Raw genomic sequence first — 23,122 nt, 5'->3', positions numbered from 1 at the left:
TAACTGTGCTCCCTTGCCGGCCTGGTCGCCCCCAACTGCCCTCCCCTACTGGCCCGGTCAGCCCTAACTTCCTTCCCTTGCCAACCTGGTCGCCCCTAACTGCCCTCTCCTGCCAGCCCAAATGCCCCTAACTGCCCTCCCCTGCAGGCCTGTTCACCCCCAACTGCCCTACCCTGCTGTCCCAATCACCCCTAACTGCCCTCCCTTGCCAGTCTAGTCGCCTCTAACTGCCCTCCCCTGCAAGCCTGGTCACCCCCCAACTGCCCGCCCCTGCAGGCCTGGTCCCCTGCAACTGTCCTCCCCTGCTGGCCTGGTCGCCCCCAACTGCCCTCCTCTACCGGCCCCATCACCCATAACTGCCCTCCCCTGCAGGCCTGATCACCCCCAACTGCCCTCCCCTGCCGGCCATCTTGTGTCCACATGAGGGCAGCTATCTTGTGTGTTATAGTGATGGTCAATTTGCATATTACCTCTTTATTATATAGGATGTTTCTATTTCTCCCTATTCCTTCCTCTCTGAAATTAATAAAAATATATTTTAAAAATAATGATGATGATGGAAAAAACAACTCCCTAGAAAACAGTCTCAATTCTTGTCAAAGAATTGAATTTACTTGCAACTATGTCAACTTTTTATCTAAGTCAACCATTTATCAAGATAAAACTGAAAACAAAAAATAAGTGGCAATAATAATTACTCTTCCTCTATGAAGTTACAATTATATCCGAGACATTTTTATTACCTAAAAATGAAGTAATAAAGACTTTACCTCTTAAATCTAGAAAACAAAATATCTTCCCATATTCCCAGGCACAAGTGAGCACCACTGTATCCTTATTCTATAGCTGTATAGAGATATTACTATATAGAGATATTAACCAAATGCAAAAATACTATTAATTTTATACCTTTTTTTTAGATCGAGGTCTAGGCTGTTCCTCATATTCTTCTCCAAAAACAGGTGGTAATAAAAATTCGTTTTCCATATCAAGCTCCTCAGCAGCTGACAAACAAACCAGAACTTTTATTCCAAATGTAATAGCAGAGATTTATGTTATATAACACAGCCAACAAAGAAATAGCCAAAGGATGTAAACAGGCACCTGTATATGGGAACAACCTGTGCTGGGGTGGAGAACAAATGATCTTCTGTACCTAACATGGCCTATGAGTTCTGATAAAACCTGTTCAGACTCTTAACAAATATGTACAATGAATATCAACATGAAATTTTCATGTTAATTGGTATCAGAAAAATTATTATAACCTGAAATTCAACTGTAAGATCTAAATGACCTCAGTACAAATCTATTTCAATCTATTAAATATTTCCTAAAATAAAATGCTTTACATTCAATTCAATGTGCTTATTTGCCATCAATAGATTAAGAAAATAGTGAAAATAGAACACATTTCTTTTATAACGAAGACCTGAAAATATTTTTTCCCTTTGAAGGTCAACTCTTAAGAAAATTACTACTGATATTTTATTTAAATTTTTAAAAAATACACAAACACTTCTTTATCCTTTTCTCGATCTTCAAAATTTTATATAATGAATTACTTAGACAAAGTTTCTTTTTAAGGCTCTAAAAATTCTTAAGTCCCTACAAAGCAATCCTATGAGTCATTTTAGAAGTTAACTGTTGCCCTAACTGGTGTGGCTTAGTGGATAGAGCGTCAGCCTGCAGACTGAAGGGTTCCGGGTTCGATTCTGGTCAGGGGCACATGCCTGAGTTGTGGGCTCAATCCCCAGTAGGGGGCATGCAGGAAGCAGCCCATCAATGGTTGATGTTTCAATCTCTCTCTCCCTCTCCCTTCCTCTCTAAAATCAATAAAAATATATATATATTTTTAAAGTTAACTGTTGAGTTTTATCTGGGTATAAAAGACAAATATGAACAGTAAAGGCAATGACATGAACACTAAATGCCTAACGATCATAACCACAATTATGACTCTGTAACTAAATTCCATAACCATAGTTCACATTAAAAGAATAAAATAGCACTTTGAATACCTCTGGGAAAATCTATTTCAATATCCAAGTCTGGTTCATATGGTACATCAGGCATGCTGGACTGTGTCTCTAGGTCAGAGTCCTTCAAGAGATCTGAACCAATTATGTCAGTCTCAATAATTACACCTGTAATCAATCCACACTGTCATTAGAAATCAAAAAAGACCTGAACGATACCTACACCTGGTAAAAGAAAGTCAGTTAATTGTAAATGCAAAACAAGAATACTTATATTAATGTCATAAAAAGAAAAGGTATATATATAGCTATCTTGCAATTAACTACTCTAAACTTTATAATTATTAGATAATCTTGAGTACACAAAAACTTTTACTCCTGTAAGTTTTTGACTGGCCCTCTTCAAAAGTTAATAGGCATGCTTTGCTAGTAAAACATCTCTGATATTGAGAGTATTTATAAAATCAATTTTTTTCTAAAGTAAAATAATGATGGATAACTGCAATTTTTCAACATTTTTCCTGAATTGTGGCCTAGGTTTTTCATGTCATTCAATATATACTTATATACAACTGTCTTCTAATAATTTGATCAGTTGTTTTCAAGCATTTTTTGTATTGCAGCCCTCAATAAGAAATGCATTTTATCTAGGTTCAGGATGGTAGTGGAAGAAAGACAGACAAGCATTCATGCGCATCCACACAGGAAACAAAGGTTTCACAAAATACTACCCTTTCTATAAGGGAATTTAAGCTGACATTTTGGGTGTTCATTAAAAAAATAAAAACCTGGACCCTAGCTGGATGGGCTCAGTGGATAGAGCGTCAGCCTGCAGACTAAAGAGTCCGGGTTCGATTCTGATCAAGGGCAAATGACCAGGTTTCAGGCTCGATCCCCAGTAGGGGGCGTGCAAGAGGCAACCGATCAATGATTCTCATCACTGATGTTTCTATCTCTCTCCCTCTCCCTTCTTCTCTGAATTCAATAAAAATATATATTTTAAAACAATTTTTAAATCAAAAAACTGATTTCAATCCACAAAATTCATTTTTAACTCCCTAACAAAGTGCTTCAAAAATATTGTCACATTGTAAAATACATAGAATTTATAGTGTTTCTATTGTACTCTAAAGGGATTTAGATCACGATTGAAACAGTACTCTGTTGTCACCAGAGGACTAAGGGGAAGAAATATTCTAAGAGACAAAAACACCCACAACACACTCATTGTGCTGTACGTTTAGAATCACTGCCCTAATAGAAGTTACAACAAACCCTGGTTTACATCATGCAAATGACATTAGTATTATCGATAAAACAAAATTGGGGATAACTATTACAAAATAAGAGTCTGGATTATTAAAGTCTACTACAAATTAGTTTTGTATCTGAGCTAGTCCATGAAAACAAGTACAATTTTTAGTTGATCATGCAAGTCAAATCCTTTTACAATTTAAAAAAGGACCCTACAAATTTCTTCTTGAAATTTGACTTCCCATAATAGAGCACCTGTCAAGATATAGCTTGGCTCTCTTAACATAAAATACACTTTTGTTACAACCTTCCCCCACTCCTACACCAAGGATTAAAATGCCCTGGAACATACTATAACAATTACAGCACTTAGTAAAAACCAACAACACACTCATCCACAAGGTGTAATACAGTGTAGCTCACTGTTGATGTTAGCAGCATTTGTTTTCCCCTCCTCTTCAGTCATCATGTCTGTCATTGTGAGCAATTCGGTATCAAGAGGATCTGAAGAAACTTTGCTTTTTAGCTCTTCAGCTACTGCAGGGTTCTTCTCGCTGCTGTCCACCCGGGCCGGCAGAAAAACAGGGACTGGCACCTAATTCACCAAAGTATTTACTGTTAGGTTTGCTCAACATTAAAAGGTATTTTTCTAGCCCTGGCTGTTGTGGCTCAGTTGGTTATGCGCCATCCCATGCACCAGAAGGTCACCAGTTCAATTCCCAGTCAGAGCACACGTGTGGGTTGCAAGATCAATTCCCAGTAGGGCGTGTGCAGGAGGGAGCTAATTGATGTTTCTCTTTCACTTCAATGTTTCTCTCTCTCTCTCTCTCTCTCTCTCTCTCTCTCTCTCTCTCTCTCTCTCTCTCTCTCTCTCTCTCTCTCCCCCCCTCCCTCCCTCCCTCCCTCCCTTCCTCTCTCTCTATAATCAGTTTTTTAAAAAATTTTAAAAGGTATTTTTCTAAAGTAAAAATTATTCTGACACATGGTCTACTTTATCATTCTATCTATAATAATAAAAGCATAATATGCTAATTAGACCAGACATCCTTCCGGATGACCTTCCAGACAAAGCCGGGGCTATGAGGGAAGCCCAGGTCCCGGGTGCCTGCTGGCAGCAGAGGGAAGCCCGGGTCCCAAGTGCCAGACAGAAGCTGGTGCCAGCAGGCAGAGGAAGGAAGCCCTACTCTTGCACGAAGTTCGTGCATAGGGCCTCTAGTATTGGATAAAAACCTTGCAAAGAACACCTATCAAAACTAAGATGCTGCCCTAGCCGGTTTGGCTCAGTAGATAAGCATCAGCACGAAGACTGAAGGGTCCCAGGTTCAATTCCGGTCAAGGGTATGTACCTCGGTTGCAGGCTTAATCCCTGGCCCCAGTTGGGGCGTCTGCAGGAGGCAACCAATCGATGTGTCTCTCTCTCACATTGATATTTCTCGCTCCCCCTTCTCCTTTCCACTCTAATCAATGGAAAAATATCCTCAGGTGAGGATTAAAACAACAACAACAAAAGCATGACTAAGATGTCACCTGTGAAAAAGAAAGCTCAGAATGCAAGCTTTTTGTCTTTTGAAAAAAACAAAAAGTAACTTTTGAGTTATCATCAACACATCATTTCATGCAAGGATTATCAATCAGAGTTGGCAAGAATTTATGGCCTGCTTATCTGCCAAGTTCTGCATTAAAATTTGAAGATATATAGATGAACAGGCAGTAATTCTTGCACTCAAAGAATTCAGAGTACAGTTACAAAGGCAAATATGAACCAGCAACAGTGATGAAGTATGACTGATGTTATAACAGTAATCCTAACTAATAAAATGGCAATATGTAAATAACCATCACTCCGCTACACCCACAATTGGGCCAGAGGGAGGCGCAGGGGGCGGGACTCGGGGTGGCTGGGGTGGCCAATTGGGCAGACAGGACACTGAGCTCGCGTCGCCAGTGGTGGCGCGAGCTCAGCGTCTGCGCCATGGCTGTACTGTGGAACAGAAGGGGCCTCTGGGGCAGCGAGCTCACGTCCCGCCGTGGACCATCAAAAGCGGAGGAGCTGGGTGCCTGTCTGCTCCGACACCAGGCCTTTCAAAAGCCTCCACCAGCAGACAGGCACCCAGCGATCGAAAGCGAAAGCGTGTAGGGGACCCTACACGTGCATGATTTAATCATGCACTGGGCCTCTAACATATATAAAAGTACTATGGGAGTATAGAAGCTAGAACCAGTACTCTGCTTGGGGAATAACAATGATTATAAGAAAAATATTTAAAGTTTATTAAGCACCCAGCATTGAGTAATGCAGACACGCTGACAGGGAGAAATGAAGGCACCCTGCTTCTCCCACCATGTATATGTGTTTAATAGAGGCCCAGTGCATGAAATTCATGCACTGGTGGGGAGAGGGGTAGGGAGTCCCTCAGCCCAGCCTGCACCCTCTTCAATCTGGAATCCCTCATACAATCTGGAACTACTTGGCTCCCAACTACTCGCCTGCCTGCCTGCCTGCCTGCCTGATTGCCCCTAACCGCTTCTGCCTGCCTGCCAGCCTGATCACCCCCTAACTGCTCCCCTGCCAGCCTGATCAACGCCTAACTGCTTCCCTGCTGGCCTGATTGCCCTCAACTGCCCTCTCCTGCAGGCCCAGTCTCCCCCAACAGCCCTTCGCTGCAGGCCTGGTCCCCCCCAACTGCCCTCCCCTGCTGGTCTGGTCACCCCCAACTGCCCTTCCCTGCAGGCCCGGTCTCCCCCAACTGCCCTCCCCTGCCAGGCATCTTGTGGCGGCCATCTTGTGACCACATGGGGGTGGCCATCTTGTGCAAGAGTGTGACGGTCAATTTGCATATTACCTCTTTATTATATAGGCTAATTTATGATATGTAAAATATCCTACCTAATAATAGACAAATATGCAAATTGACCGTACCTTCGCTATGCCCGCGATTGGCCAGGAGGTGCGGGGGGGGCAGGACTCTGGGTGGCCGGGGTGGCCGACTGGGCCGGCGGGACGCTGAGCTCACGTCGCCAGCGGTGGCTCGAGCTCAGCGTCTGCACCATGGTTGTGCTGTGGCACAGAAGGGGCCTCTGGGGCAACGAGCTCACGTCCCGCTGCGCAGACCATCAAAAGCGGGGGAGATGGGTGCCTCCGCCCCGCCGGAGGCTTCTGAAAGGCCTGGTGCACCAGCGATCAAAAGCAAAAGCGTGGGAGCTGGGTGCCTGTCCGCTCAGGCACCCGGCCTTTCAGAAGCCTTCGTGGCGCCGGAGGCTTCTGAAAGGCCTGGTGCACCAGCAGACAGGCACCCAGCTCTCCCGTGATCGAAAGCGAAAGCGTGTAGGGAACCCTATACGTGCATGATTCAATCATGCACTGGGCCTCTAGTTCAATATAATAAAAGCCTAATATGCAAATTGTCCCCTCGACCAGGAGTTCAACCACTCGCTATGATGTGCGCTGACCACCAGAGGGCGGCGCGGAACATGGAGGGCATCAGTGACGAGGCGCTGGCAGCGGGCGGCAGTGGAGGCACTGCCGGCCCCAATGGGCTTCCAGGTGAGCCGGGCCATAGCCACCAGGACTGCAGGGGCTGGTCCAGCTCCCCGTGGGTTTACGAAGGAGCTGGTCTGCGAGGCCGCCTGGGAGAGAGCGTGCTGCCTGGCTGGCTTCCGTGCAGCACTGCTAGGCAGCCCAGAGACCCACAATGCATCCCGGCCCACAGCATCTGGCCACGCTCACTGCATCACCACGTGGAGACTGTGGTACCATGACTCAGGCGGAGGGGGGCACACAGGGGCCTGGGGGCCCAGGTGCTGCCCAGGACCCAGAGGTCAGCTAGAAACTGCCCTTCCACGCCAGATGCTCGCGCTTCGATCGCCGGCCAGGCCTAGGGACCACACCCTTGCCCAAATTTGGTGCACCAGGCCTCTAGTATGACATATAAGCACAGAGTGACCACCTGGAAAAATCTCCAACAGTGTTCATGTTTGGAGTACAGATTAATAATCTAATATGTTATTAACTGATATATTATATTTAAAAACTACCAGCAATTTTAGAGCTGGAATAACATTACAGATCATTTATTTCTACATCTTAATTTTAATGAAACCAATAGCTGTCCCCCAGGAGGCTACAATAGACAAGCCCTGACATAAGAGTACTAAGTACTGCAAATGATTTATAATAAAGTATAATGATATTTGATATACAACTCTAACCCATGTTTCAGTTCTAAGCCTAAAACAGCATCACAAATATTTTTATTTAATATGAACCAATATAAAATACAATGGAAATAAAGCAAACATAGGCATCTGCTGAACTTCACTCTCAAAGATGAACATATACCCAATTCTATACAGCGTCATCACCAAGAGAGATTCAAGCACACACCTATATCTAACTGTTGAAGAAAAGCTGGCTCAACCCCGTTTGCTAGCTTCACTGAAGCAGTAACTGCAACAACACTGTTCTCCCACCCATGCCTCATAAATCTCACAATGGAAAATAAGTTGAAATCCAACTTACAGGAACAGGAACTGTAGTGGGGACAGGAATATTCTGGCTGTACATGTGCATAGGCACTGGAATATATACAGGCACAGGGATAGGCACTGGGACATACTCTGTCTTCCAATTGTCATCTGCAAATGCAACATGCGATGAGGAAGCTCGTTAACTAGCACTGATACAAAGTGTTCAGTGTTAAAATAATGCGGTAACAAAGAAAAACTTAAGTGTCTCAGTCCCCATTTAAAATAAATTCCCACTTCACAAAATTAGTTAATTTAAAAAAAAAAAAACTGAATGAAGTAGCTGTTCTCTTATAGGGAATACAAATAGAATTAAGAACTTTATTTTAATAGAAAGAAAACAACCTTTAAAAAACAATATATAGTTTTTGACACCTTACAAATTCCCCTCACCTTCCCCACAAAAAGATTTATTTAATCTAAAAATCAGTATATACCCTAACATTTAAATTTGATGAAAATATATATTTGAATTATTTCATCTCATTCTGAGAAGGAAACAGCATTGCTGTTATTATAGATCACACTTAGAGATGAGATGATGGTCAGAGGGAGTACTATAACTTTAGTAGGTCTTAGCCAAAAAATTTTGCCATGACATTATTTCACTGTTAACGTTAATTTGTATCGTAGGCCTTTATCAGAGATTAATTTTCATAAATGATTTTAAATAATATGTTATATTCTCAAGGTAATGTCTAAAATTAAACAGGCAAAATCAACAGAAAATGATAAAGTAAATTTATTCATAGCCTACTATTTGAGAAAACTCAGAATTTCATTAAGAGAGGTATAAATACAGGGAAGTTTATAAGTCAAATTCCCCCCCAAAGTTACCTGTCTGACAAGATTTGGTCTGCATGTGAGGTTTACAGTAAGTAGCTTTTGTCATCGTTAAAGGTTTGCAAAGAACCGCTTTATTCTTCATCTCTTTGTTGGGTGTTGGAGAAGGGGGTGGTGCTGAACCCTACAGAGAGGCAAAGAGAAACATTTTATTTTTATTACTTCTTGCTGGGAATAGATATTGGATTTTAGTGCCTGTGAAGGGAACACAGTAAGAGTATAACCAAATTATGCTATTAATATTATGTTTACCACAGCCTTAATCTGGTAGAATCAGTTAGGATAGAAGGAATCTATCCTGGCCACTGGAAAAGCAGTAGTAATTGGTCATTCTACAGATCTGTGTTACCTTTAAAGGATATCATCAGCATGTCTTTTAAAAACATAACACAAGCCCTAGCCGGTTTGGCTCAGTGGATAGAGTGTTGGCCTACAGACTGAAGGGTCCTAAGTTCAATTCCAGTCAAGGGCATATGCCTGGGTTGCGGGCTCGATCCCCAGTAGGAGGCATGCAGGAGGCAGCCAATCAATGATTCTCTCTCATCATTGATGTTTCTCTCTCTCTCTCCCCCTCTAACTTCCTCTCTGAAATCAATAAAAAATATATTTTAAAAAACATAACACACCTCATTTTTAGGTGTAAAACCAAGGTTATGAGTCAGAATTTTTAAAATATCTTGGCTCTTTTAAATTTATTTGATAAAGGAAAAAAGTTCCTGTAGTTAGTATGTCTATGTGATACTCTAGCTCCCTCTGTTGGATAAACAGCTTATACATGGTACTAACTTTGAAAGGATAAGAACAATGATTTAAAAAATTACCAAACTTTAAGTCATATATTTCCCATGTCACAACAAATGTAATTATTTTTTTAATATATTTTATTGATTTTTACAGAGAGGAAGGGAGAGGGATAGAGAGTTAGAAACATCAATGAGAGAGAATCATTGATCAGCTGCCTCTTGCACACTCCCTACTGGGGATGTGCCGGCAACCAAGGTACATGCTCTTGACTGGAATCGAACCTGGGAACCATCAGTCCACAGGCCAACACTCTATCCACTGAGCAAAACCAGTTAGGGCACAAATGTAATTTTAGAAACTTATAATCTCTCAAATGTTTTCGCTATGTTCACTGTAGCATTATTTGCAACTGGGAAAACACAAAATTGAAAACAAGCTGAAGCTCTGTGCAAAAGGAACTAAAGATAAGGTGCTCTCCATATCACCCAATGACGGGGAAAACACAGAATATTAACACACTCAGTTCACTTGTAGTTCTGTTTTACACAGTCACCATGAACACTAAACCTTTGCTCTAAAAGGAAATACAGGGGTAGGTTCCTGCCAACCTCTGGTCATATTTTTAACAGATCAATACATAATCATGTTTCTGTTGAAACACTTTATTTAATACATATTTCTTACACATAATGATATGCAGCATTTCTTTTTAACAGTATGATTACAGCATCTACATATACAAAAAATCCTAATATGCAAATGGACCAAACGGCAGAACAACCAAACAACTGGTCACTATGATGTGCGCTGACCACCAAGGGGCCCATGTGGACCATGGTGGGTGTCAGCAGCAGGCAGCAGAGCACGGAACATGGCGGGCACTGGCCGCAGCAGGATGGTGGAGGTAAGCGGGGGCCGCCAGACCAAGACGGGGCGCCTGTCGCTGTCACTGGGGTAAGCCTCTGGTGGTTACTGAAAATTCTTTGCTCCCACACACCGCAGTCCCACACAGTGCTGGCACCTGCTGCCGGCACCGGCCCCGCTCACACCCGCTGCCGACACCCAGCACCAGCCCCGATTGCTCGGCGCTGTCAGCAGGTTTGAGTGGCGGCTGCCGGTTCCAATCACCCATCAGGGATTCTCCACCGCGCCCCCCCCCCCCCGCTACTGAGTGGCAATCAGGGCTGGCAGCCGCCTCTCCCACCCGCTGCCAGAAACAGCCCCACTCGCACCAGCAGCCGGCACTGGAGCCACTGCTCGCACCCGCTGCTAGCACCTGGCGCTGGTCCCGATCACTCAGCACTGTTAGTGCGTTCGAGCAGCGGCTGCCAGCCCCAATCACCTGAGGGCTTCTCCACCTCGACCTGCTACTGAAGGGTGATCAGGGCAGCAGCCATTGTCACACCTGCTGACAGTGCCACCCCACTTGCACTGACTAAAGGCACTGACCCCAATCGCTCTTGCGTCAGAAGGTGCTAGGGTGGCCGGCGCCATCAGCGTATGGAAGCGATGGTGGTATGAGTAGGGTTGCCGGCAGACAGGAGACCAGAGGCCAGGTGGAGGCGCGGAGGATGGGCCAAGACCCGCCCCTGTGCCCACTGCAGCCTAGCAGCCCACAGTTTCTTTCACGGTGCACAAATTCATGCATTGGGCCCCTAATCCTACCTAATAAAAAGGTAATATGCAAATTGACCGTACCATTGACACGCCCACAAGCCAGAGCAAGTATGCAAATTAACCCAACCAAGATGGCTACAGCCACAGAGAGCAAGGTTTCCCAGGTAACAGAGCAAGCCAAGCTTTCCTCGAGCCGTTGCAGGCCTAAGCCTCCATTCAAGCTACAAAGTTTCAATTATAGAAGGTAAACAAATTCAAACAGAAATGGCTGCAGAACAGAGCTTGAGGAGCAGGCCAGGGTTGCCGGCGGCAACAGGGGAAGCAAAGCTTTCCGCACACCCTGTCCGGAACAGCCTCCACTTAAGGCTACAAAGTTTCAAATATAGAAGGTGAATTAACTGCAACAGATATGGCTGCCGGCCGCAGAGGGAGCAGCAGGCTTGGCTCCGCTCCAGGCTACAAAGTTTCAATTGTAGAAGGAAGATAAATTCCAGATACCAGGGCCTCCGCTTGGGTTGCCAGGGGGCGTGGCCGGCCTGCAAACCACCACAGGCCCCTTGCCCAGGCTGCCCCACGTCCCAAGGGAACCCCCACCTGATCTGGGACACCCTTCAGGGCAAACCAGCTGGCCCCCACCCGTGCACCAGGCCTCTATCCTCTCCAATAAAATGGTAATATGCAAATTAACCATCACTCCGCTACATAAGCCATGCCCACCAGCCAAGCCACGCCCACCAGCCAAGCCACGCCCACCAGCCAATCAGGGCGAGTATGCAAATTAACCCCATCCAAGATGGCTACAGCCACAGAGAGCAAGGTTTCCCAGGTAACAGAGCAAGCCAAGCTTTCCATAGCCGTTGCAGGCCTAAGCCTCCACTCAAGCTACAAAGTTTCAATTATAGAAGGTAAACAAATTCAAACAAATGGCAGCAGAATGGAGCTTGAGAGAGCAGGCCAGGGTTGCCGGCGGCAACAGGGGAAGCAAAGCTTTCCGCACACCCTGGCCGGGCTCACCCGCTTAAGGCAACAAAGTTTCAATTGTAGAAGGTGAATTAACTGCCACAGAAATGGCTGCTGGCCGTGGAGGGAGCAGCAGGCTTGGCTCCGCTCCAGGCTACAAAGTTTCAATTGTAGAAGGAAAATAAATTCCAGATACCAGGGCCTCCACTTGGGTTGCCAGGGCGCGTGGCCGGCCTGCAAACCACCACAGGCCCCTTGCTCAGGCCGCCCCATGCCCCAAGGGAACCCCACCCAGATCCGGGACACCCTTCAGGGCAAACCAGCTGGCCCCCACCCCTGTACCAGGCCTCTATCCTATCTAATAAAAGAGTACTATGCAGATTGATCATCGCAACACACAATATAGCTGCCCCCATGTGGTCAAAGATCCTGCCCCCATGTGGACACAAAATGGCCACTACAAGATGGCCAGCAGGAGAGGGCAATTGGGAGGCACCCGGCCTGCAAGGGAGGGCAGTTGAGAGGGACCAGGCCTGCAAAGGAGGGCAGTTGGGAGGCACCCAGCCTGCAAAGGAGGGCAGTTGGAGGTGATCAACCCTGTAGGAGAGGGCAGTTAGGGGTGACCAGGCTGGCAGAGGAGGGAAGCTGGGGGCAAACAGGCTGGCAGGGGGGCAGTTAAGCATCAACCAGGCTGGCAGCGGAGTGGTTAGGGGGTGATCAGGCTGGCAGGCAGAAGCGGTTAGGGGCAATCAGGAAGGCAGGCAGGCAAGCAGTTGGGAGCCAGCAGTCCTGGATTGTGAGAGGGATGTCCGTCCGACTGCCCGTTTAGGCCCGATCCTGCCTAAACGGGCAGTTGGACATCCCTCCAGGAGTCCCAGATTGGAGAGGGTACAGGCTGGGCTGAGGGACAACCCCCCTCTGTGCACGAATTTCATGCACTGGGCTTCTAGTTGCTGTATAATTGCTCCAGTGGTCACCAACTCTCAACAAACATGTATACATGTAGTACACACATACTGGACAGTAGTACTTGTACTCATTAATGTGAGTACATATGTACACAGTGATGTAAATCAGGTTTGATGTAAATTAGATTCAGCATTTAACTTTTTATAAGAACACTAGGGACCCAGTGCACAAAATTCGTGCACAGTGGTGTGTGTGTGTGTGTGTGTGTGTGTGTGTGTGTGTGTGTACCTCAGCCCAGCCTGCACCCTCTCCAATCAGGGACTCCTTGGGGGCTGTCCAACCGCCGGTTTAGACCCTTGCAATCTGGGACTGCTGGCTGCTAACCACTCACCTACCTGCCTGCCTGCCTGATCACCCCTAACTGCTCTCCCCTGCCAGCCTGATCTTGCCCCCAACTGCCTCTGCCTGCCTGATCACCCCTAACTGCCCTCCCTTGCCGGCCTGATCTCCTCTCCAACTCCCCTCCCATGCCGGCCTGATCCCGCCCCTAACTGCCTCTGCCTCTGCCCCCACCACGATGGCTTTGTCTGGAAAGAAGTCGGGCGTCCAGAAGATGGCCGGTCAACCCAGTCTAATTAGGATATTACCCTTTTAGTAGTATAGATAGATTATATAGGATAGGGTTGCTTAAATGGTGGGGCGGGGGAGCCTTTTTCAGCAGAAGGAGATGCTCTTGGCAGACAAAAACACATAATCTCTATATCTGGACTGACACCAGCCATATGCACTATACTACCAAACCGGTCGTGAAAAAATTGAACCGCTTTCTTACACCTTATACCAAACAGCTGTTGCCCTTAAATCCCCTCCTCAGCCCCCACCTTAGGTTCTGCCTTCACAGTTCAACCAGATTAGGTTCTGACTGGTTATGCCAGTCAGCATCTCCGGGTCTATCTCTGGGACTGATCTAAGAGGCGAGGTTGATCAGCAGCCCCCAAGGAGGCCCAGAGAGAAACAAAGGCACGGCTACTGGCAAAGTCAGGAGAGAGGCAACAGCTGATTAACAGCTGCCATGGAGGCTGTGGATCAGACCCTCCTCTCTCTGCAGGCCTCTCTCTGGGCCTGATCTGAAGCCCCCTCGGTAATCAGTGCTGGGTTGCTGCGCTGACACTGGCTGCTGTCAGTGCTGGGTCACCACAGCAACCCAGCACTGACTTCCGGTATTCGGTCAAGCCTTAGTCATTACGGACGCTGGCTCTTTATATATATAGATTAGCACCTTACTGTTGGCAGAGCTGCAGGATACCTGCATACCAGGCAATGCACTGTGGGGTGAGAGCTCTTGACCTTGGCACACCCCACAGACAATAAAGGAGAAGTGATGGCATTTATTCTGCAAACAAGGAACACATCAATGAGGGTGGCAGGGTGACATCTACCTCAGAAGCTGGGCTCTGGCAACTTGCCATGTCAGCAATTTTCTCTCCAAGAACAGCTTCACATTTTAACTAAATCTTGTCTGGTGGGTTTTCACCTCATATCTTAATGTCTTAATGTAAGGTGTAAAAACAGTGGTGCTTCAATTGAAGGCTTTGCTCAGGCATAGGGTCACATGCTTCTGTGTCATTAGCAAATTTCCCCAAGGCAAAATTCCATTCTAATATTTTGGCTGCTGCTGGGAGTCTTAAGCTGACTTTCATCATTTAATCTGATGCCTTGTTTTGCCATCTTGTCCAGGTCTTCATTAGTAGGCTCTACTGCTTTCTCTGTCAAAACTTACTCCACATCTTCCTTCATGTCCCCAAAGCCTTCTCCACTTATTCGTGTATAATAGGCATTGTTTTTTTAACACTGTTCTTTTATTGTCTGTATCACCTTCAAAGACTGAAATTTTTTACACAGAGTCTGGTCAAATTTCCCAACAGTTATTCACAAAAGCCTACTGATGCTGTCCTGGGCTGTACCAACATAATCAACTAGAGGCCCAGTGCATGATTGAATCATGCACATGTAGGGTCCCCTACATGCTTTCGCTTTTCACGGTGGAGCTGGGTGCCTGTCTGCTCCGGCACCAGGCCTTTCAGAAGCCTCCAGCTCGGCGGAGGCTTCTGAAAGGCCTGGTGCCGGAGCAGACAGGCACCCAGCTCCCCCACTTTTGATGGTCCGCAGCCGCTGAGGGGGGCTACCCTGCTGTTGAGAGGTGCAGGGGGCGGGACTCACGCCCCCTGCGCCTCTCAACAGCCGCTGAGGGGGGCTGCCGTGGACACCTGTCTACCCTGCCGTTGAGAGGCGCAGCCGGGTGTCCACGGCAGGCCCCCTCAGCAGCCGCGGATCTGGCCGTTGAGAGGCGCAGGGGGCGGACTCCCGCCCCCTGCGCCTCTCAACAGCAGGGTAGCCCCCCTCAGTGGCAGCAGATCCAGGCTCTCAATGGCCGGATAGGCCACCCCGAGTCCTGCCCCCCAGCCTCCCGCCGCCCAATCGTGGGCGTAGCAGAGTGATGGTAATTTACATGCTACTCTATTATTAAATAGGATAATGTCATATACAGTGATTTCCAGAAGACCAACAGAGCATTTTCCTTATTGGTGTTGAGAGCCTCCTTTCAAGCTCTCATGAAGTGGGCCTTGAAAACTTTCAATATGCCCTGATCAAGGAGCTGGATGAGAAAGAGTGTTTGGGGGCATAAAAGGAACTAAATTAAAAATGGGCATTTTTTAGTTCTTCATGGCAAAATATATTATCCAATAAGAATACCTTGAAAGCAAGGTTTTCATTTTAGAGGTAGTCTTCAACTTCTAGGATAAAGCAGTTGTAGAATCTTAGAAAACATTTCAAGTTTTTTTGGTCCTATCTCCAGTTAATAGCAGACGATTCAGCTTTTCCTCTTTGAAGTGCTCATGGACTGTGTGTGGGCTCTGTACACTGTGAGGGGTTTGTGCTTAAAATTAACCTTGGCATTAGCACACAATAGCACAATCTCTGAATGATTTAAAGTCAGGAGCTTTGGCAGTCACTTGTATTATATAGATTCGTTTGTCAATGACTTTGTAAAAACAGCCAGCCTTACCAGTGCTGAAAACCTGCTTGCCCATATAACTCTTTTCCTGCACAACACATAGGTCTTCTCCTAAAGCATCCTGATATGCAGAACCCACCTTGCCTCCAGTTTAACAGTTTCACTCCATATAGTCTTAAAATGTGTAAGAGAGCACTAGGCAGGATGAAGTTAACATCTTCCTGCCCTGGGTAACATGTGAGCTAGTCTCAACAGTGATGCTCACTATGCTTCTGAAATCAGGTGTAAGCTCATGAACCCACAAGTCATCACTACTCCACCTCTTCCACAGCTTCACCACACACTCACTATATACTATAGACTTGACTTTAGCACTTAGAGATGCTAAAGTCCTATACAGACTGATGAATTTCTTGTTCCTCTCTCTGGGTGTACCATATTGTTGACTCATGAACCCTCAACTCACAGCTAACTGACTGAAGCTCAAATAACAACATAGGAATCTCCTCTAAAAGGCACATCACAGCATTTTGGTACATAGGCCCAATAGTCAGCACTTCAGTGCTATAATCAGAGGAACTTGTAAACAGCCAAATCACCAACAAAAAGCAGAAAATTTGAAAAACATGCACTAATCATAGACTGTGAAAAGGACACTGGTATACTATGGAATGAGAAAGACAAGAAGGTAAAGCCTCGCCTTGTTCAACCTGGCGAAGGATGCATTTACACAAGTCACATTTTTCATCACTCTGCACAAGTCTGCAAGTGACCTCAAAAGTGCCATGGGGCACTAGCTGGTTTAGCTTAGTGGATAGAGCAGCAGCCTGCAAACTGAAAGCTCCCAGGTTCCAGTTAAGGGCACATGCCCTGGTTGTGGGCTAATCCCCAGTAGGGGTGTGCAGCAGGCAGCCAATCAATGATTCTCTCTCATCATTGATGTTTCCATCTTGCTCACCCTCTCCCTACCTCTCTCAAATAAATTTTAAAAAAGTATTTTTAAAAAACACAAAGCCTATCTAATAAAAAGGGAATATGCTAATTGACTGTCATGCCCTCAAAGATGGCAGCACCCACAGACACCAGATGGCAGCACCCAGTCCCCTCAGCCCCGCCGAGGCAGCAGGAGTGCGGCACGGCCGGGTCCTTGCCCAGGTGGGTCCGACCGTGCCACGCACCTGCCTTTGGAGTCCCCCAGTCCCTTCAGCCCCCCAGCCCCCCAGGGCCAGCCCAAGGCACAGGCAAGTCTCGGATGGCTGCTACCCAGCCGCCCAGGCCGAGCCCGAGGTGCAGGCAAGCCTCACATGGCAGCTTCCCAGGGGCCCAGGGCAAGCCCTAGGCGCAGGCAAGCCTCGGATGGAGGCTGCCCAGACACCCAGGGCCGCCGCAGGCTCAGGTAACCAGGGCCAGCTGAGGCTTGTGCTGGCGGCAGTGGCAGCAGCAGAGGTGTGATGGGAGCGTCACCTTCCCCTGATCGCCGGGTCGCCTCCCACCCCTGAAGGTTCCCAGACTGTGAGAGGGGGCAGGCTGGGCTGAGGGACCCCACCTCCAGTGCATAAATTTTCATAAATAAGGTTGGGGAGTTGCCTCAAAGCTGCACAAAGATAACAAAACAGGGAATGAACACCTTATGTTCCTCAGCATAAATCAAAGTTCCTGATATTAAAATCAGATAATTCAGTCCTGGCCAAGGAGCTCAGTTGGTTGGAGGGTCATCCCATAAACCAAAAGGTTGTGGGTTTGATTCTGGTCAGGGCACATACCTAGGTTTTGGGTTCAATTCCCAGTCAGGGTGGGTGTGGGAGGCAACCGATAGATAGTTCTCTTTCACATCTTTCTCCCTCTCTCTCTCAAATCAATAAAAACTCACAAGGCCTAGCTCCAACATAGATCTTCACATTCCTATTTCAGAAATAAATGCACAAAGCCATTAATGAGCTGGCCCAGCCCTTCCTTTTACCATTATTTCCCAGGATTCCACCACAGGTTCCCCTTTAAGCTTGGACCTAAAAAACCTGTTCTGCCAAATATGCTTGCCCTTTGCATATTATCATTCCTTTTCATCCAGTCTATCTTCTACTCAACTGTTTAGAAGCTTTCTTACAGCTGCCAGGAACAGACACAGGCAATCATTTCAAACATCTTTTGCTACTGTCTTAAAGATGGATCTATTATGAGTGCTTCACAAGGTGGGGAGGGGCCATAATTATTAACCTTTATATTCCTTAGCATGTATGAAAGTACCTGTTTTAGTATCAGGTAATTCATTTGAATACTTCAACTGTCCCAACCGAGTAAAGTAAAGAATCTTTTATTATTACAATCAGATTAAATTGAACCGATTATTTTTTTATATCTTCACATTAAAATTACCAATAGTTATCACTTTACTTAAGCAATACTTACCATCATTTTGGATCGGGACATCTGACAACCCTGATCTAAAAATAAAAAAATGTAAACAAATTTTAAATGAGACAAATATCACTTTCTTCAGAATTTCCTACATCTATTTTTGTCATTAAATTTTAATGTTTTAAAATAATTACTAAAGAAATATTTTAAGCTATTTTCAGTAAAGAATATTATATTTGAGAGCTGAAATACAGAGCTAAATGAGTGGAGTTAACTCTTTCCCCATTTTGTCCCTGCAGAAAACCACACACAACTTTGGAAGTAACATTCCCTTCGAGATTTAACTCTTAAGTAATGCACAGCTCCTAGAGGGCTTTTGTTGCTCCTCCCAACCTACCCTAAGGTACATACAATTTGCTAAAAATGGGTTTCATTTAAAATTTCAGGTGACACATAATAGGTGGATGAATCTTGTAGAATTTTGTTATAATTCTGTCTAGCTTCTCTGCAACCCAACTAGACTATTAGTTGGGTTAGTTGAAGAGATAGCCCCAGCTGAGCTATCTCTTCAACTAACATTAAAAATTTTAAAGAGAATTAAATAAAAGGAAACACATCATATAGGACACTTCCACACAGAGAAACTATGGAAGTTGCTATTAAACTATCTCCAAAATCAACTATTCGTTTATAATTATGTACTTTGAATTCAGATATGTAAAACTAAAGATTACTGTACAGGTTTTTCAAGTTGCACAGCACTCTAAATTATGACATACCGTAATGCAAGTTTTCAGGTCCTTTCTGAGTCGTCATGTTAGGCTCATTCTGCTGGCAGTAGAAGCGCAATAAGCAATGCTGGTCACAGAAATGCTTCATTTCCCCACGCCACTGCACACGCTCTTTAAGAGTTCCTTGAGATTTACAACAGTCACACCTTGCAGCCTTAATAAAAAAAAGGAAGGTACCAGAGATTTGAAATACAAGGTTTAAAAAGTCATGTATGTTTTTTAAAAGATTTCTAAAACTTTGTCAGTAATCATTGCCAAATGTGATAAAACAATGTTTAATAAAGAAAAAACTAATATAAATCATAAATATCCACAAAAGTGAAAAAAAAAAGTAGCCATTTTCCTCATTGTCAAAATCCTTTTCTACACTTACCAGAAGTCAAAGACCAGAATTACAAAGATATGATAACCAAAAGGAGTGAAAATAGTAAGCCAAATTGACACAATATATGGTAATATTTTAAAATAATTTTGAGGGACATAAATATACTGGCAGAAGTCTCTTATAATCATAATACATTGAAATCTCTGATTAGTGAACAGATAATAAATCAATTTAAAGAAGTTGCACAAGACCAGGTAAATTTTGAAGCTCTTCTGTTAAGAAAATCATGGATGTTGCCTTGAAGTATTTTTGTTTCTCAGGAGTTTAATATAACAAATTTGAAGAGCTTTAATAAATACGCTGATTTAATTTTAATAAGAACTTTTAAGTTCATGTTTTAAAACACTCAATGTTTAAATACTTAAAAAACAATTCTATTTTAAGACAACTAATATGACCTACATCTAGGAAAACAATCACCCCTAAATGGTCTATAATTTCATATACAAAATAAAACCAATTAAAATTCATACATAAAAAAATAAACTTTATTATGGTGAATAAACATGGATTTTTATATTTTTAGTGATCCCATTTTACCAAGCATTTTCCCATTTTCACTTTTTGTTAATTTTTTTATTATAATAAATCTTTATTTTTATATTACATAAGTCCCCTTTTTCCCCCCCCACTGACTCCTACTATAACCTCCCCCTTTCCCCCTCACCCAGGCCTTCACCAACCTACTGTCTGTGTCCACAGGTTACACATACATCCCATCTACCCACCCTCCGGACCTTCCCTCTAAGATTCCACAGTCTATTCTATGCTTCTATGTCTCTGGATCAATTTTGTTCATCAGCTTATTTTGTTCCTGAGATTCCACATGAGTGAGATCGTGTGATACTTGCATTTCTCTGGTTAGCTTATTTTACTTAACATAATACTCTCCAGGTCCTTCTGTTACAGGATTCCAAGGCAGGAGGATTAGGGAAACTGATACTCTCATCCTATGTGAGTCTTTTGTTCTGAGGTGGATCTCTTGTAGACAGCATATATACGGGTCATGTTTTCTTATCCATCCAGTTATAGTTATCCTAAGTCTTTTGCTTGGAACATTAACATGTAAAGTTATTATTGATATGTACTAATTTATTGCCATTTTAATTCTGTATGCCTAGGTTGCTAGCTCTCTGTATTTCTTCTCATTATAGCAGTCCCTTTAGCATTTCTTACAGTGCTGGTTTTATTGTGATACTCCTTTAGTCTTTTTTTTTTTGGTCTTGGAAGATCTTTATTTCGCCATCTATTTTGAATCTAGCCTTGCTAGATATAGTGATTTTGGTTTAAATCCTTGTTTTTCATTATCTTGGATACTTCATATCTTTCTCTTTTGGCCTGCAGAATTCCTGATAAGAAATCAGCTGAAAACCTTCTGGGAGCACCATTATAGGTAACAATTTGCTTTGCTACATATAATGAAAGATTCTGTCTTTCATTTTTGCCATTTTAATTATGTGTCTAGGTATGGGCCTATTTGGGTTCCTCTTCCTTGGGGTTCTCTGTGGCCCCCCTGAATTTGTGTGACTTTTTCCTTCACCAGGTTATGGAAGTTTTCTGTCATTATTTCTTCAAACATGTTCTCAATTCTTTGCTCACTTTCTTCTCCTTGTGGCACACCTATTGTGCAAATATTGTTACATTTCATATGGTCCCACAGCTTCCTTAAGCTGTCCTGTTTTCTAGTTGTTGTTGTTTGTTGTTTGTTTGTTTTTGGTTCTCTGAGTTTTATTTTTCTATCCTATCGTCTACTTTACTGGCCCAATCCTCGGCTTTCCCTAATCTACTGTGTATTCCTTACACTGTGTTCTTTATTAGTACTATATCATTCTTCAGTTACTATATCTTTTCTCAAGCTGTTGAGCATCTTTGCCATCATTATTTTAAACTCTATGTCTGATTTCTTATCTCCATTTCATTTAGCTCTTCTTCTGGATAATTCTCTTTTTCTTTCATTTGGGGCTTTTTTTTTTTGTCTCCACATTTGGCTGCCTGTATGGGTTTGTGACTATGTTCTGGGTAGATCTGCTATACCTCCCAATCTCTAGTGCAGGACAGTAGCAAATACTGTTTCTAACTAATTAGATCAGGCAAAGACTCAAAGACTCCAGAGAGCAGCCTCTTCCTGCAGAATGATTGGATTCAATCTTGAGTAGCCTCAGAGAATCATCTACAGGTGGAATGAGATGTTTTCCAACAGTGTGGGGAAAATGCTTCTGCCTGGAGGCTGTTATTCTCAGTCTCTTAATGGAACTCAGAAACTCCACAGGATGGGGCAACTGTATTACCTCCAGGCAAAAACTGCCTAGGTAGCAAAGATCTGCCCGAGAAAGATGTCCTCCGCAGCTTGAGGGAATGACCCAGCACAGGAAACTGGGGTGTCTGCCCTTTGAGTCCCAACCTCAGTGGCCCCAACCCTACCTTCTGCCCACACATCTCCAGTCCACTCCACCAGCCCTCTGCCGGAGCCCAAGGTGAGTGGCTGCACACGAAATTTTGTGTGTGTGCCCTCTAAGAGGATGCCTGCATTTCCAGCCATCTGTCCCAGATAAGACAGCAACCCTGTTGCTTTTCACAGCTAGATGTTAAGTGGGCACCTTTCTCAGTTCTGGTGCTCTTTGCAGGGTGGCCCAGCTTGGGGTTATACCCCAGAGTTCTCAGTAGCAAACCCCATGCCCCAGCTGAGCTATCTCTCCAGAACTTCAGCTGTTGTCTGTGAGATCCTGGCCATCCCTTTCCCACCTCCACCCTTTCTACCAGTCTCTGTGCAGTGTCTTCTTTCCATCCTTGGTTATCAGGGTTCTCTCCAGCTAATTTTCAGTTGTTTATTCAGGGTGTTTCATTTTGTATTTTAGTTGTAATTCCAGTTGGTTCCTGAAAGCATGTCTGTGTAGCATCCACTTACTCCACCACCATTTTTAAACTCCCACTCTTTCTTAAATCTTAATCAATGAGTGGATCAGAAGCTTAAAATGATTAATTTCTAACAGTCATTTTCACAATTAAGAAATTTTATAATTTCCAATCTAATTACAGTACAAAGTTACTATAATTTTTAATTACCCTTTCATTTAAACTACTTGGAATTTTTTATAAAAAATAAATATTAAGTATTTTGTAGTTCATAATAATCATGGCTGTAGTTTTTCCTCATTACTCTAAATTATCTAGAGTTTTACACTGTGGCTCATGAAATTTCTCAATTTATGTCTCAACAGGAATTCCACAAATAAATACTATGTCAAAATTACTAGTCAGGAATACAATGAATGATTTTGTTGGTAAGCAGGTTTTATATTACACAAATACTCCGAAGTTAGAACATGGGCTCTTTTTTTCCTCCAAGTGAGGTATTTCACCTGCTGAATAAATGTTAAATGAATGAAGAGCTATAATATAAGTTATAACTATTAAGTGACACCAATATCCTATCTCTTGTCCAAAATCTTGTGAGCTCAAATTTTATAATGCTGGTAATAAATATTATGTGGTAATCTCAATAACATTAGCACTTTATATCAACCAGGTCATATTTTACTCAATAATGAAAAACATACCTATATTATATTCTCAACAGCCAAAGACTGTTCTTATTTTTATTATTATTGATTTTAGAAAGTGGGGAGGGAGAGAGTGAGAAAGAGTGCAGGAGAGATAGAAAGACAGATACACACATCAATTTGTTGTTCCACTTATTTATGCATTTATTGGTTGCTTCTTATATGTACCCTGACTGGAGATAGAA

The 23,122-nt window shown here is 44.0% G+C and overlaps 1 protein-coding gene across 2 annotated transcripts in view; it reads right to left on the bottom strand.

Annotated features, from left to right (window-relative positions):
- Positions 1-23,122, bottom strand: part of ZMYM2 (zinc finger MYM-type containing 2) — a 195,208-nt gene that overhangs the window by 43,340 nt on the left and 128,746 nt on the right. For both annotated transcript variants that reach the window (XM_028136284.2, XM_054718723.1), the window contains 7 exons: positions 18,981-19,146; positions 18,253-18,287; positions 8,595-8,724; positions 7,753-7,868; positions 3,657-3,828; positions 2,022-2,147; positions 910-1,004 (listed from right to left, as the gene is read on the bottom strand). In XM_028136284.2, coding sequence (XP_027992085.2) covers positions 910-1,004; positions 2,022-2,147; positions 3,657-3,828; positions 7,753-7,868; positions 8,595-8,724; positions 18,253-18,287; positions 18,981-19,146 — 840 coding nt within the window. The remainder of the gene's footprint in view (positions 1-909; positions 1,005-2,021; positions 2,148-3,656; positions 3,829-7,752; positions 7,869-8,594; positions 8,725-18,252; positions 18,288-18,980; positions 19,147-23,122) is intronic.

Source organism: Eptesicus fuscus, chromosome 7 (assembly GCF_027574615.1).
Source record: "Eptesicus fuscus isolate TK198812 chromosome 7, DD_ASM_mEF_20220401, whole genome shotgun sequence".
Taxonomy (NCBI): Eukaryota; Metazoa; Chordata; class Mammalia; order Chiroptera; family Vespertilionidae; genus Eptesicus; species Eptesicus fuscus.
Note: the sequence above shows the minus strand (reverse complement) of the source record. Positions and strands in the feature narration are given on the sequence as shown.